At 40.9% G+C, this 17,347-nt stretch overlaps 1 protein-coding gene across 2 annotated transcripts in view; it reads right to left on the reverse strand.

The window, feature by feature from the left end:
* Nucleotides 1-17,347, reverse strand: part of GRIA3 (glutamate ionotropic receptor AMPA type subunit 3) — a gene marked incomplete at both ends in the record, with an annotated part of 139,793 nt that overhangs the window by 61,358 nt on the left and 61,088 nt on the right. For both annotated transcript variants that reach the window (XM_084212879.1, XM_084212880.1), the window contains one exon: nucleotides 15,253-15,440. In XM_084212879.1, the coding sequence (XP_084069005.1) occupies nucleotides 15,253-15,440 (188 nt within the window). The remainder of the gene's footprint in view (nucleotides 1-15,252; nucleotides 15,441-17,347) is intronic.

Raw genomic sequence — 17,347 nt, forward strand, 5'->3', positions numbered from 1 at the left:
CAACATCCACCAGTAAGAATTTAATTTATAATTGTGGTGATTGCATGCATGTCAGGACATAATCCATTCTACCCAGGATTGCTGGGTTGAAACCAGCAAACATAATGCAGGCAATACACATAAGTATTATTGTAGTATATGTCCTACAAGCAGCTCAAGCAAACAGATGATGTCTTTTGATGAACCATCTGAAAATCTATACATAACCACACAAAGTTACTCCATGATCAGAGAAACACACTCCAAACACCACACTTTAAAAGAAAACATAACCATTTAACTTTTTTTGCTAAAAACAGATGACATTTGAGTCACTGACTTTAGATACACTGCTGAGCCTGCTCAAGTTCTTGATTAAATTATTAAGTTCCCAATTGCCTCTTTGGGTAGTATTGTCCTTAATAGATGCCATTTCCTTTAAATTCACATTTAATTCTGCAGGAATTTGCATACTTCCAGCAGCCTGAAAATAAACTGTTGTTCAGGTCCTCTTGAGAACTGTATGTACACTCTGTTGGTAGAAAGCATCTGCTTTCCTACACTCACATTTGTTTTCTGTGGAAATGTGCAGGCTGCCTTCAGATCATCTGGTGTGCATGCTATTTGCATACTGAATTCTCTGTACATTTTAATTTCACCTTAAAGGCAGGTTAGAGACACAAAACTGGTTTAAGAACAATTGTGGTTTTAACCTTAACAACAAATAAGAAAGCTTTTACGTTTCTCTTCAGAAATGTGTTTATTTAAGAGAAAAATATCACCACAGATGAAGTCAGAGGCTGGAGGAAAAGCACACATGGAACTGCTACAGGCCTCAGGAGCAACACTGCAAATAGGAAATGTAGGACTCATTAGCATAGATCAGACTCAACTTTCATCTCATCTGTTGTCATGTCTTCAAAATGACTCTGCTTATTAAACCTTTGAGAGGTCCAACATACTACAGCCAAGCTGTAATTCATAAAGCATCTTTCAGAAGTGGCCTGACAGCATTTCTATTCATACAATCGACCACATTGGCTCATAACTATTGAACTGGATCTTAACAATGTGTTTAAAATTCACAACACACTACACAGCTGTCCTAAATCTTAACAAGTACAACTCTCCTCCTCCCTCACTTTCCACCCTGCACCAACTGTCCAGCATGTTGAAGGGAGCTGCTGGATTAGCAAACCCAGCAGAAACAATCACAGACATGTGCTACTCCCAGGGGAGCCAAGTGATGGATAAAGCTTTTTTATGAAGAAGGAAAACAGAAGTATAACAGCATAACAGGAGTAAAACAAATAAATCTCATCAACTGCTGATATATTGTGAAGCTTATACAGAAAGTGGGATATTGAATAGTGGTGGTGAATAGAAAGCCAGGATTACAGGGCAAGGATTTCACAGAGCTACATGTCTTTCGTAAGTTTGACTTCCAAGACTTAATATTGCTTTCACCTTGACTGAAAGAAAAGCTTATAAGATTTTACACTGAACAAAGGAGAAGAGAAAAAAATAGCTGGAAACCATAATGAATAATTCAGATTTCTGATCCCACATAATTCTTGCTTTGTAGATAAAAAGATCATAATGTCAGGTTTGATATAGAACCAAATAAAATTTGTATTTTTAATTAACTCTTTGGATATTCCCAATTAATTAAGAAAACATCTAGAGGGAACATAAAATGTATTTGCTTTCAAAATAAAAGTAAAATCTGCTTGTCAGCAGCAGGCTTGCTTGAAGTACAGACCTATATGCCCAATTGGCAAACTAAATCACCATTGGCAATTTTACTTTTCCTTCTGCCTAGGGGAGTTATTTTTTGAATGCAAGTATAAAGACAATTTTGTTTCCACTGCATCAGTCATCATTATAACAAATAGGAAACTACAAATTTTTTGCCTTTTCAGATTTTTCCTAAAGTTTTGGAAGATAGCACTAAAGCTATTGACTGGCTAATATTAAGCTGGTATGAACCACTGTGGTATTTCTAGAGCAATAATGACAAATCTCTCATGAGGACACCCATGTCTTTCCTGCACTGGTGAGCTCTTCAAATGCAGCCTCATCAGAGTAAAAAGGAAGGGTCCCCTCTAGTGACCTGCTGACCAAGCTAATCCAGTGCTGCCCAGGATGCTGCTGGCCTTCTTTGCTGTGACAGTACAGGGCTGGCCTGTGCTCAGTTTGACTGCCAGCACCCCAAGATCCTTCTCTGCAGAGCTGCTTTCCAGCCAGGAAGCCTCTGCCTGGTCTGTACTGATGCATGGGGTTGTTCTTTTTCAGCTGCAGGGCTTTGCACTTCCCTTGGCTGAACTTCATGAGGTTCCATTCTGCTCACTTCATCAGCCTGACAAAGTATTGTAGCACAACTACTTGGTGCATCCCTGCTCTTAATTTGGTATCATCTGCAAACTTGCTGAGACTGCACTCCATCCCACAACCTTCAGATCCCTCAGAGAGAGGTTAAACAGGATTAGCCCCAGTACCCTCAGGGTACCCCAAATAATAACTAACCTCCAGCTGGCCTCTGTGTTGCTGATCACAACCCTCTAAGCCCAGCAGTTCAGTCATTTTTAAATCCACCTTCCTGCCTCTGTGGGCTTTAATTTCAAAAAGGCATTGAAAAATACAAGCTAAGAGGATATGCTTGCACTTCTACTGAGAGAAGGAGCTATCATGACTTAGGCAGCACCGAAAGGAAAACTACCATGTCCAATGAATACCTGTAAGGAGCATACCTTTCCTACACTTGAATCCGCTGCCATCTGGTCAGTTTAGTCTAACCAAGATGTCAGACTAAATGACTTATCATCCTTTATTTACAAATGAGAAAAGAAATAAAAAAAACTAGATCACAAAAGTACAGATTACCTCATCTACAGCTCAAAACCACAATATTTTATGAGTCTATTAGATTTTTCCATAACATAAAATACTCATGCTGACAGGCAGTATTGCCACAAAGAAGGTCTGAAAATTTTTACTGTGCTTTTCATACCTGACAAGTGGCAGAAATATGCCACTTTAATGGAATGACAAGCAGAGATCTGACCTGCTGTAATGTGCCTTTCTATTTTGACCATACCTGGGAACAATGAGGCAGTGTTAACTTTAGAGCTCTTCTTTCCTATGTTTTAGTAAGACAGTAGTAAGCAAAATGAAATTTCCCTTAAGATCAGCGTTCAAAAGTGTTTTGTTGCTTTTGTTGAGGTTATCTGTCCATTAATTTGGGTTCCATTGCTACAAAAAGCCTACACTTAAAAAAGAGTCTACTGTTTTTCAAGTGTACATGCAAATTTCTGAGGACAGGAGAACTTAGCTACCCCTAGTTAGACAGTAACATGCCTTTACACCTCTCTATAGAAATATAATTATAACACCTTTGCCTTCAAAGCAGTGAGCAAATGTCAGAAGTGATCACACAACCCTTTCTTTCCCACAGCAAACAAGCAAAACTGATAAATGGACTCAGGGCTAAAAAAATTTTAACAGCGTCTTCAGGATAAGCTCTCAGCGTTGATTGCACTTCATGGGAACAGAGGGATGTCAAGCACAGCAACAACTGTCTGGCAAGCCTAAATTGTTGTGGAGCACACTGTCTTCTCACCTGGCTAGCAGGTCAGGCGTTTTCTAGCTCCTAGCCCTCTTGAAAGCATTTCTGTGCTGAGCATGGAGTTACTTGAAGCTTATCTCAGACCTGAGCAGCTCCTACCTACACTGGATGGAATGACTGAAAAGCTGTGCCTGGTGATGCAGCACCCTGCTGAACCAGTGCTACCAGCTGATTTGTCTTCAGGACCAAATGAAGAAAGGAGAGGAACAGAGTATCAGGGTGACCATCCAATTAGTTTAATAGAAACTGAAGGCAAGGCCCAAAAAGTTGTCAGGATGTTAGCAAGATGTTTAACCTCTCTTGAGTGCCACCTGCAAGCACTGCATCTCAGCTCTGTTCCTACCCCTCAGCAGAAGGAGGAACTCCTGAAGCCCTGCAGAGTCCTCTCCCTGGCCTCCTGCCCACTCCTGCAGACCCTCCCTGCACTGGGGGAGCTGCCTCTGGGCTCTGCAGCCATGGCACTGCAGCTCTCTGCCTCAGGACACTACAAACAGCAATGCAGGAGTCACCTCCTGGAGTGTTACCAGGTGAGCAATGCACATCATCATTCCTCACTCTGTTTGCTCTGCTCAGGTCACCCCTTGTCATGTAAACTTTGCAGACAGGACTAGGAAAATCAGGAGGAGAACAGAAAACAAAACTTCTCCTGTGGGAAGAGGACTTTCCTCATCTAACCAGATATCACAGTAAAAATAAGATCCCTTGTAACCCCAGTAGCTCAATTTTACTGTAGGCTGGCAGAGCCCACTCACCTGTTTTCCAATTTACACACAAGCCTCCGAAGGAAGACCTTATTCCCTTTGAGGATTATAAACACTAGACAAGGCTCAATCTTCTCTCAGTATATTTATAAAAAAGGCTTTTTTGGTGTCATGATTTTGACTCATGCTATTACATCAACATCACCAGGGCCATATATGAGGATCCACAGGAACCACAATCTCATAGTGACAGAAGATACATCCCAGCTACTGGTGGTCTGCCACTGCCAAACAAGTGATGCCTGTCCTGCCTTTAATTCTGCAGAGACAAAACCATTTCCACATTCTGCAGGAGCTGCTTCCCTCACACAAAGGGTCAAAACCTTGTGACTGTAACTGTAGTGCAAACCCAGGGAAGGCAATTTATCTCTTCACTTGGTATTAATGGGACAGGAATCTGGCCACCAGGGATAGTGATGCTGTAAAATATGCAGTAAACAATGATTTCATTTATATGAAGAATGAGTACTATAATAAATTTGAGTTAAATATTAAATGAAGAATGTGTTAAATATTAAGATGAAGATTCCACACACATATTATTTGTTGCAGATAAAAATAACTGAATGTATATTTGAGATTAATTCATCCACCATTTCAGAGACTTTCTGCCCTTTAGAGAATGTCACAAATCCACACAGCCCCAGTTGATCTGTTTTGTGGTTTTGTGCAGTACATGGACCTAAGAATTTTATTTCCATGCTACTGCCACCTTATACATTTGTGCCAACATTTTATAACCAAATCCTCACTTTTCTCTACAGCACAATATCAAGATCATTTGTTTGGGCATATAAAACATTCTTCAAACAGCTTTTGGCTGTTCCGCAGCAAAACCCTCACGGGAGATCCTCTCCTAGAGAACCGGAATCTCCTGGAAGGAGAGGACAAAAATGTTCTTGGTGGAAGCAGGGAATTGATGCCTCTGAAGCACTTCATTAGGTTTTCCCCCTCTGGCACCCTTCTTGTGTCCTTCTTTGCCTCGCCTCTCTCCTTCATGATAGTCACATCAAGAATGAAATTCTGCTTTTAGGCCATCTCCAGAGAGATGATGGTTGTACATGTTAGTCCTTGGAGGGTAATGAAATGCAACATCTGAAAGCTGTGTTGTGCTCCATTCTCCCTCCATATGGCTACAACTTCTTTTCTCATAACTAATCTGACATTTGCTGATTGAAGACTGTGTAGTGGAATACACACTTAATTTGTACATAAAAGGTTACATTAAAAATTATTTCAGAAAAAAATTACAAACTGCCACATTGGTTCTGAGGGCATGATACTTTCCCCTAATTTCTTTCACTGTGCTGACAAAATCTTCTGTGCCCTGAAAAAATTTTCTTAAACTCATTTTCCTTGATATAACTTAGCAATATTGTCAGATTAATTAATATGTTGGCACAATTATTGTTAAAGGACAGATTCAACTGCAAAACACTGGATCAGAGCACACAGAGATGAAGAGTCTTATGATCTTTGGAAACTGCCATTCATAATCACAATTATTTACTCTTAAAACAGAATAAAATTCATGAAATAAACTTTCTATCAAAATTTCTTCTTTGTTCATACAGTCAAACCAATGTTATAGCTCTCAGGACTGCATCTGTCTTTACAATGCACATCCTTCAATATAAAGACCTTCATGTCAAAAATAATCAAAACTTAAACTACCTTTCATCACTTGAAGCTAGTTCACTAAAAACATGATCAGATACAAGGGGCTGTTACAACCAAAACAAAAATTCTTTGTGCCATATGAAAAGGATACTCAAAATTGCTGAGACCTTTCCCCCTTATTTTGCCAAGATACCTTCACAAAAAGACACTTGTTTCCAGACAGTTTCCTTGAAGAGATGAGTCACAGAAATTTTTAAATAGTGAATTCTTTAGATTCTTAAGTAAGGGTGATGAACTAAAAATCCAGTTGTGTTCTGGAGAAGTTTTTGCAGCTGTATTTATGAGAAGCAAATGAGTTATTACATATGTTACTCTGCAGCAGTGGTTTTCACACACAGGTAATTTTAAGAAGATAATATTTAAATGGCTTATGCTGTTCTAGTATATTTTTTGAGAAATATCCTCCTTCGAGAAATGATCATGAAAGATGATTTAACATTCAAGGAAGTTCCAGTACTTTTTCAAGCCTCTGTAAAATCCTAAGTTCTTCTGAAATTCAAATTTCACCTAAAATTTCCCATGGAGGCTTTGGATCTCACAGAAATCACAGATAAGTTGCTTTCCTAGCAACATTTGCAGTTACATTTCCTTCAATCTACAGTGCAGCCTGCTCCAGTCCTGTGTAACATGGTCCCACCATCCCCATTTCCAGCTTCCCATGCCTTCTCTTTCCTTTTGCTGCCTCCCTGCTCCTCAGCAGCTCTTGCAGACCTACAAGTTCATATCAGGTAGATCAAAACCACCACTACCAAAGCTGACTTCCAGCTTAGTGTGCCTCCCTACATTTCACAACATCTGAAGTCACTTTCACAAAGATTCCTAATAATAGCAATATTACATTTATTCTCAGTTGTCCAAACCTTCTGCAGAAGCCAGAGGTGCTTCAGCACTGTTCCACAGTTTGATGGTGTATCCACATCACTAACAGGCAGCTCTTTAGTGCCCTTTGGACCATGTCCCAAACTCTGTGGCACAGGAGACATCTAACTGTCCCCTTTGGCTTTCAGTTCCATGAAACTGTACAGACAACACCCTTCAGAGCACACCCTTGCAATCACAGACACACATAATGCTCCTTTCTTCTTTTCATATCCCACAGCATAAACTTCATCAGTCTTAGCTGCTCAAAATATAAAAGGATCTATATTCACTGGGGGAAGAAAGGAAGACATTAGGTAAATTGAGTCACGCAGTTTTAATTTTAAAAACAAGAAAAATTTCTCATTTTCTCTGTACTTCCCATCAGCATGTCAGAGTAAAATCCCAGTATTATTCCCTGGAATTGGACAAGAGTCCTTGGAAAAAGAATTCTGCTTATATAAACTATTACTGCATGTCAGGATCACTTCAAACTATTATTTGGATATAACCCAGAAGTGTCGCAGTAATTCAGTCCCAGTGCTCACACGAGAATTTTTTTGGAAGGGGTTCTGTACTGCAGAGCACTGCTTTCAAGCAGACCAAAAATACTGAATAGTAGCCATTCTTTTTTTTTTTTTTTCCCTTTTTAAGCATTTCCTTTCCTTTTCAAATGCCCTACAAAATTTAGAAAAAATAGCGCAATCTCCTCTAGAAAAGACAAGGTTACTTTTTCTTATTTTTTAATTCTAAATAGCATTTTACTGTGACTGGAATTGCATTCAATTTGCTTTTTTCAATGCTTTCAAAGAGTCTGAAAGGTTTATTCTGCTTCACTATAAGCAGCACTCTGCAATAGTCCCATATAACTTGGTGCATAAACCATGAACTGAAAAAGATTATGAAGAGTTAATTTATTTTACTAGACTTTTATGTAGCAGGGCCGCCTGTTTTACTCATATGAGGTAACAGAGGTACAGAAATACTTTTTTTTTCTGATTCTTTACATGCATTTTCCCAGGATAGAAGATACTTAAGGTATTTCTTAAGTGTCTATGTATATCATTGATCATTTTATTTATTACACATTTTGGAAGACAGAGCTTCCAATAATACATCCACCATTATAGCTCCACATGCATGCCTATGGTGTGACACGAACAAATTTAATTTAGTAACATGGGCTTTTTTTAAGCCTTGGAACATTAGTTTTCTCTAAAATTATTACACTGCTTTCCAGCTCACTGGTTGGATTCTGTGGGGTAAGTTTGTATTTGCGTTGAGTTGATTGACAGGACCTGATTCTCTATAAAAATAGTCCAAGCTCCCCCTGATGCCTTAAATCTGCTCCTCGGAGGCAGGTGGAATTGCACAGGTAAGAGGGGATGAGAGCCAGGAATCTCATATGAATGGACAATTACAGCAGTGAGAGACTGGGCTGGGATGTACTTTGCCATAGAATGCCTGACCCAAACCCATCTGGAGCCTGCAGCAAACACACCACAGCTCTGGATCACTCCTCTGGACCTCACTTCTGGGGATGTCTCCCCACAAGATTGTAGCTATGAAATCTCAGGCTGTTCCAGAGTGCACCACCAGCACCTGGGCTCAAAAAGCCCAGGGGGGTGACCCCCATTCTGAAAATCTTGCTCTCTGAACTGCACTGCACCTGTGCTCTGTGAGATGCACTTGGGAACACCTTGGTCCACGAGGGGCCCTGGAAAGCCCCAGTGGCTCTCCTCCTCCCCAGATACGTGATCCATATCACACTGAAGCCATTAATCCCAGCTTAGTGAGCTGTGAACAAAAGACACACACTCTTGTGCAGCTTTTCTTTTACTTCTTGCCTTGTAAATGAACTGATGAGACACCAGAACTATCGTGCTGTCTCTGGTGATGTACAAGGCCTGTTTGCACAGTGGTACTGTGCTATTACTATTCATTTTGATAGTGTGTTTCCTTCCTCTCCCTGCAGTTGGTTCATCTGAATTGTTGCCAAGATGGTTGGTTGCCTTGGAAACTAATTAAGGAAAGGCTTTGGTTAGAAGCAGAGTTTCAAGCATTAAACTATTTGAGAGACAGATGCAGAAATTAAGGTAATGTCTGCTGAGATGAAAGGGCTTATCCTTTATGTATAAGGAGAAAGAACCGCATTTAAACGCCAGGACTGAAAAAAGCAACTTATATACAAACTGATTTTTAAAACCTGGAGGAGATGACTGAGCGAGGGTTTTCAAAATCAGTCAGGAGCTTAGAAGAGGTGACAAAGATTCCCAAAGCTATTAGAGATGGACAAATAGGGAAAGACAAAAACTCAGGGAATCATATGTTGAACAAATTATAGCCAGCTCTCCCTTTTCCTCAAATACTCTGTGTCTTTAAAACACTTCTCATGAATGCTGTTTTTGAAAAATACCTGTAGAACTAATTAAAGACCAAATCCCCTCCTCCAGTCCAGGTATGGCACAAGAATCATCCACGAGTCCATCTGCTCCCAAAGCTCACCAAATGCAACAGCTGGGAAAGGTGAGGGCCAGTGGCCCTCAGACCTTCTGAGGGTCCACAAGGGCAACAACCTGAGCAGCTCACACAGTGTGGACACAGGCTCAGCAGGGAGGGGGACCCTCAGAGGGCCCGGGGCAAGCACATGCACCATTTCTCTGCACTGAGAAGTTGCACAAAAGGTGAGCTATGCAGCAAATTGAGCTTTTACAGCTACCTATTAACTGAAGTTCAAAGCAAATACAATCTCTGTATGAGCACAGTGATATCAATTAAAAGATCATCTTCAGGATAATGGCTGACTCTGTACTTGCAACAGCATAACTAAACAAAGATTTTGGTTCTCTGTACATTTAATGGCAATGCAGAAGTTGCCATGTAGGTATGACTGTAACAGCATAACAGAATACTACAAAAATTGTGGTAAAAATATGTGAAGTATTAAAAGCAGATGCATGTGTGTGCATCGGTGCGTGCATAAATATCCCATAAATTATCATAAAACATAAAATGAGCAACTGCTACAACCACAGAAAAATAAAAACTAATGGTGACTTCAGGTTCATACACCACTGGCACAAGAAACAATAGTTGCTTGGCAGCAATCTTCCGCATACAGAAGCTTCCACATTCACAGGGAGATGTTTCTGGATTAATTATTATTACTACTGATCAGATACATTTAAAACTGAGCTTTAATGTTTTTTGAACACTTTTAAGCTTTGTGTGCCATTACTTCAATCATTCTGCAGGATGACTAATAATGCTCTGATAAATTTCTGTCATTTAGAACCTGGCTTGTTTTATGAAATCATGATGATGGCTTTGGAGAGACATTCCTTTTTACAAGCTGGAAATGCTTTCCTCAGGTATGTGTGAAATGTGCTGTATGTGGGGCAATTAACCCAAGACATTACTCTCTCCGCTTTAGCAATTCATCTCCTGCCCTTTATGAGTTTCTGCTGACAGGAGCAGGCCCTTTAAGGCAGATAGAGCTGTCACTTTTGACTTATCCCCATTCTTACTCTTCTGCTGGCCACCTCCTGAGGGTGCCTGACCTCAAGTAATTCCCCTTTCCTCCCCGTATGCCCATATGGACTTGGGAGCTGCTGAAATTCGCTGGGTGCGAAGGGAAAGAAGCGACCTTTCACTCTCCTTTACATCCTGGTTTCAACAATACTCATGGGTATCTAATGAAGAAATGTCCTAAATTTTAAGTTTCTAGTTCATTGGAAATGTAAAAATGAACTGTACCAGTTTCAGGGTGATGTTACACAACAGTTGACAAAGCAGATACTCTCTTGGAGCCTCAGCTGAACCCTACTGCTTCACACAGCTCCAGACAGAGGATGAAATCAGCCTGTGACACAGCTGTGGCCCTGAGCCCTGGAGAAGGTGACGGGCACACTGCTCTGGAGGGTGTGCTCTGAGCAGTGCTATGCCTTCAGAGGACATGGCTTGCTGGGCTTCAAAAGCAAAGCAGAAACTGAAGCTACTCATGGCTCTGCTTGAAGGGGCCCTCTGGATTTGTAGGCAATTGTATTTTAAATTGCTATGGAGAACACAGGCAAACCCCCACCAGACCATCTGTTTATAACAGAACACATAAACCAGGAAGTTCACATGACAGCGGTCCTGAATTTTTTCAATTACAGTTTTCACTATTGTTATTTTTAATGACTGTTCATCAACCTGATATTGCAGTTCTGTGTTTATTCTTATGATACCCTAAATGTGAAAGCTGCTGTGCAGTGAGCTCACTCTGAGATCTGAGCAGCTCTGCAGGGAGATGCAGCTGAGGCTGTATTGAAAACCTGCCCACCTCCATCCTAATCTCAGAATTTCAGACTCGAAGGTCATCATAGTCAGTGCGAGCACAGGGCAGAGTTCAGTCAATCAGATTACCCCTCTTAATCCCAGAGAGGCTTCACTTTAAGTTGTCTTTGACAGTCTGGCTGTCATTGTAAAACTTTGGGGACTGCATTCTCTACTGTAATAATACTTTTGCTTTGTGAAAATAATGCTTCACTTAATACAGACACTGCCTTGGAGCCTAACCTTCATGAATAAGTTTGGAGATAGCATCCTTTCGATAAAAGCATGCAGTCTCTGGAATAAACAGGTCTTTTATAAAGTTTCACCATTTTGATTCTGAATGGAGTTTCTTCGTCCTCATTTGCCCTCAGGAGATTTTCTTCTAAGTGGACATAAAGCCACTCTAGTCTGAAATACAGATTATTCTGGGAATAAGAAAAACATATTTCTAAACTCAAAAACGTCTCCAAATACATGGTTGAACAGGCTAAGGCTTACTGCTAGCTCTCAGAAGAAAATGTTCTTCTGTTTATGAGAACAAAATTTTATATCTATCTGTGAAGAAATACAGAATATTTTAGCATCAAGGAACAAGAAGTGTGGGGAGCTTATGAATTTTGCATGATGTAAGTGTTGCTATCTGTATGCCTGAGAGGCCAGTAGATTATTGAATTGGATATAGTTTTGTTGTGCAAGGGGGATATAGATCCAAATGCTCAGTGGTTCTAGAACTACAGGGCAGGTGAACAAACAGATGGCAACTTAGAGAATAACTACTGATTTCTCTGCTTCCCTCTATTCTACAGCTGAAGAAGTTTGGGCAGGGTATCCACCTTCAGGACAAAATAGAAGGCCCATCACAAAATTTTCTGAATGGGGATCAAAACAAATCAGCCTACAGTATGAAATTTGGCACAGAACAGGTTACTCAGGAGGAGTAAGAGCTGAGGTGCCCTCTTTCCCTGACCTTATATTCACAGCTGGGAAGATAAGGTACCAGACAGCCCTGAGAAGAGAAATACTTCATATGGCAGGTCTTGGAAATGTAGGGACATACACACATGTGCCATGTGCTAAAGGGACACAGAATACTCAAGGTCACTGACTCAGGGGAGGAAGGTACAGAATATTCCAGAATGACCTGAAGTCTCAGACAAAAATCCCCAGCTGTGTAATTGTCTTTGGATGAGCCTGAATTTTTGGGAGAGATGTATACCCTGGTCTGAACTGGTTGAAAAAAGGATCAAAGGAAGAGAAGTGCACACACTGACCAGCCTGATACAGGAAAAGAGGTCACTCTTACTGAATCCAAGCACTAACACAAAGCCATGATACATGGCTCCTGGAGCAGAGCACTGACAAGCTTGCTGAATGGGCTGGCCAAGAGCCCAAAAGTCTGATAGCAAACTCAGTGCGTGTGTTGACTGTTTAGTGGTTTACAGTCTGTTTATTTCTGCTATGACTTTTCTTCTTGAATAAGTTCTATTTAAGCCTCTCAAATCCAGGGTCACTGGCAAGTGCTGCTGCTGACTCAGAGTGAAATAGCAGGTGCCACACAGTAACCACATAAACCCCCTCTCTGGAGGGAGGCAGCACTCCCAGAAGCTAATGGGAGGGTTGACCTTTGGATTTCTGCTCCTAGGAGGCCAAAAAAGGGAGAGGGATGGAGAGGCAGCTGGGTAGAGGCAGCCTGTACCAGCCTCTATGGGACACAGTTTGTCCATCAGTGCTCTGACACAGCAGTTCAGACAGGTAGGGTGTCTTGGCTTCCTTTTGCTCTCACTGGGAAAAACAAACCCATCTGCAAATGTGCATCAGCAAGTGGAACCAGGCTCAGATGTTACTGCTTCTCAGCTGAGCAGCCCTCCCAAACTCCACACATAGCCCTGAATTGACTTTTTAAACGGCAATAAAAAGCTAGATTTGAAATATGCAAACCCAGACTTATCTCTCCCCTCAATATTATGCTATCAGCAAACACACTTGGCTGAAAAGAAAGACAACTCTCCATTCCCTTGAGCAAACTGGATGGATGGATTTAAATAACGACACATGTTTGTGAAAACTTTTAACTACTTTATGAGAAGATAACAGGGTAAGCAGAGGAGATGGAAGGAAAAAGCTACAAACAATAACTGTTCAGCTATCAGCCTAGGGTCTATCCACCATTACTGACTTTCCCTGCAGAAATTTAAGTTGCTGCTTTTCAGAATCCAATTCAAAAACCTCTGGAAATTGTTGACAAAAGATATTTTTAGCATCAGGGGTACTAGCATGTATTCTAGAGTTTGGGGAAACCTGGAGGCCCCAGCAGCAAATTTTTACTTAACAGATGCTAATCACACTGACAGAAGACCGAATCATACATTTAACAAAATTTAAACTTCACTAGAGTTGAATTTAGAACAGTAGCAGAAAAAAGAGTCGCCAGTTTTTTTTTGCTGCGTGGTTCGCTTGGCATACAGCTTTCCTTGTAGGCACTGAAGTGGTTTGACTTATTTTTCTCTTACTCGGACAATAGAAGAAAAAATCAGAAAAATGTAAATGAAGTCAGATCTAACAAAAGGCTTGCTTCTCAGCTGAGAGGGGGCCCACGGAGCTCTTTAAGCTTGGCTCAGGAGTGCTCTCCTGCAGCATTTTCAAAAGTGTGGGCTGTGGGTAGGTATGGTGTTTTGCATCTTTTCCAAGAACATGAGCAACAGAAAGAAAAACAAATGAGAAGTTTCTTACACTTTTCAGTACGAATTTCCTTAAAGACAGCACTCACCATATTGCCTAAAAATACAGCATAAAATGCAATGCTGTGTATTGGCATCACAACCACACCAGTTGTCAGAGCTAGGGGCCAGGACAGCTTGTGCCCTGTTTTCTTGAGCACCTCTTTCCTTGATCTCTAAGTAGCAGCTGTGGCACCTGGCTGTCCCCACAGACTGACCCTCTGTGATACACCTCAAGGCCTGACAGGAACTGAATATTTTGAGAAGGAACACAGTGAATATATTTTTCATGTTTCCCAGGGTTCATGGCAGTGAGGTCAGTTTGTTGGTAGTTTACAATACAACATTTCCAAGAGATATGCTAATGCTTCATGAAATTTAAATGCTATTGATCCATTCCATACTATGAACCCACAGTTAAATTGACACAGTGGGTTCAGAGGGTTTTTCAGTCTTAATGTAATCAGAGGGTTTTTCAGTCTTAATGCAAGTGAATTCCCACATGCCTGTGACTAACCAAGCAGCATAGATTTGGTGCCACACCAGCACCAGTTTTACTGTGAGCCCAGGCAGCAGGGAACTGTCCTGTGTCTGCTTCTGACAGTTTGTATTTGCTACTACACCTCTTCAAGCACATTGCAGAGCACAGCCCCTGACACAGGCAGAGTGGGCAATACCCTGGGATGGCCAGAGAGTATGGCCATCCTCTGGGGCAAAGCAATCACTGGGAAAGCCATGCAAGAGCAAAACAGTCACTCCAAATGCATCTTGCCCCACAAAGGTGCTTAGACTCCATCACCCATAATTTAAGCCTGTCAACAGTCCTGGCTGTGCAGAGGGGAGGACTTCATGTACCAAAATGTACTATTGAATCGTCTGGACTACCAGCTGAATTTTTCATTAGCAGGATTTCCTTCTGGGAATTCTTTACCATGATTCTGTGATACTTCACTGGCTTTTTATTTCTTGTTTCATGTTCCACTTAAAAAACTGCACCTCTCTTGCAATCCTTACAAGTGGTCTTGATTCCAGTGATATTACTCTGGCAGCTGAGGTTCTAGGTTCCTTATCTACTTAAAAATTATTCATTATTAACATTTGGGAAAAAATATCACAGCGATGTTTCCTGGTAGGTTACATGTAAGTGCTGCCACCAACTATGAGCATCAGTGTGACATTTTAATTTTACTAGGTAACTGGCCTGTTGTTGGGACTCACATCTCAAAGGACACTTAATAATCTCTAGCAATAAGCAATTCTGGAAATATTGATGATGTCTGTCACAGAAAGATCACAATTTCTGAAAAGCAGATACCTGTTCCAAAATGGTGTTGATTCTGTCTACTTCACAGTCAATTAAGTATCTTTTCTCTTGCCGTCTGTCCATCTCCTCTATAATTCTTCTGAACTCTTGAACATCTTTTATGCTTCCTACAGATCTGGCTGTCACTTGCCAGTTGTTCTGTACTGCTGCTTCCATAATTGCCTGAAGAATGGAAAATCCTGTGGGGGAAGAGACAATACAACCATTTAAAAGCAGAACAAAAATAAAAGCTGTTTTGAATGTTTGACAAAGGGTTCACAAAAACTTGCATCATCTAAAGGGACACAGACTAGCTGAGAGCCTGCAAATGCTTCACTGCTTGAGAAAACAACAGTGTAGGGACCAGTTTCTCCTTTCAGCTATGCCACTGGCAAAGTCACCAACTTCAGCAGAACGTCTTGGTGGTATATCACTGCAAGGCCTATCAGAATCTGTCCAACATACCATATTATGATCCTTTCAGGGATGTTTATGGTCATGCTGGGGTCTGTGCCAGCTGAGAATAGGAGCCTGCAGCCATTATTTGGGCAGAGGCCCATCAGCCTGAGGAGCAGGACAAAAGGGGTGATTTGCCTGTGCAGACTGCAGCAATGGGTCATTAACTGGCAGGGATCCAAGCACTGCACAAGAATGTCAATTAAGTCATTGTACCGGTCACTGGAGCCACAACCACAGGAGAGTACTTTACTGACACTCTGATTTCAAAAAATGTTTTTAAATATGGAGTCTAGCAGCATTAACCACACTTCCAATGTGTTCATTAAGGTAATACCAACTCAGTTAGCATCCTCTATGCAGGAGAGAAGCAGCACAGAACGACCAAGGACTACACAGTGGGAAGTTACAGAGGCAAGCAGCAGCTCAATTCCTTGTGAACAGCCGTGCCTCGGCAAAAGGCAGAACCCAAGTCAAGTCCCTAAGTGAAAAGTGGTGGAACTAAAGACAGAATCTCTGTTAAGTTATGCTTATGTAGAAATCACCAGATATTGATTTGCATCCCTTTATTTTAGTATGTAGCTGGGAAGCTGTTTTCATTCAGAAAATTTAATTTTGTGCATAGTTCTAACTGTTTCAATTCTGAGCAGATGCCAATCAGAGACAGAGGTCATCTACTTCAAGCACACCTAGTGGTTTTCAGCAGAGTTCTATTGTACTGAAGCATATCTGTATGAGTGCTGTTTCTGTCCAGACAATATATTTGCAAAACTCTCAGTCCAATTTTTTAGTCATACTGTGGATTTCTTATCCACAGCCAGATTTGAAAAGCTTACATACAATCACATAAACATACAGGATCAACAACCACTTAATCGTGCTCTGTGATTACCAGTTCTCTGAAACTGAAAGGAGTTTGAGCTACAGAGGAACAACATGTTCACGGCTGCGAATTACACCAATAGCTATTCTGAACTCAGACCTCCTTGCAGAGGTACCACAATAACAAATAACTTGTGCAGCAGCCTGATCTTCCACAGCCTGCTGTAAATTTGTAGTGGCTGTGCAAACCAGAGGAGCTGCACCATTACCTCATTACAGACACAAACAAGGGCAGAATGATTTTCTGGATTACAATTAGATTATCATAATTTACCGTGTGACTTCCTTAGGTCTCACTCAAATGCCCTCACTTTCCCTGTGCAGCCTCCTTGATTCTTAATGCTTTTCTTTGTATGAATACACTTCACTATCCCATGAAAGGTGGTGACAATTAATATGTACGCTGGTTGAGAATTCTTTCTGGCATCTTCTTTCCTCTGAGACTACTGAAAGAGAGGCATTTACATATGTATAGCACACTGAACTCAGTCTTCCTTAACATCATATTTTACAAAAATGGTTGTGATGTCTGTGACAGCATTGTGATTGCATTACATGTAGCAGGAAGATCTAAGCCTTAGATACTTAGCTGGCTGCAAATGAGGAATTTTTATGTGGAAACATAAATACTGCTAATGGAGATTTACAAATGCTTTGTGTACAAAGATGTGCTTTTGAAAAGACACGATTTCAGTCAGTAATAAATATTTGCAACTTTGTTTCATCATTCATATAACATCTAAGCATGAACCCTGAGCTTGCTGTAAAC

The sequence above is a fragment of the Fringilla coelebs genome (genome assembly GCF_963513975.1).
Source record: "Fringilla coelebs genome assembly, chromosome: 11".
In the NCBI taxonomy this organism is placed as follows: Eukaryota; Metazoa; Chordata; class Aves; order Passeriformes; family Fringillidae; genus Fringilla; species Fringilla coelebs.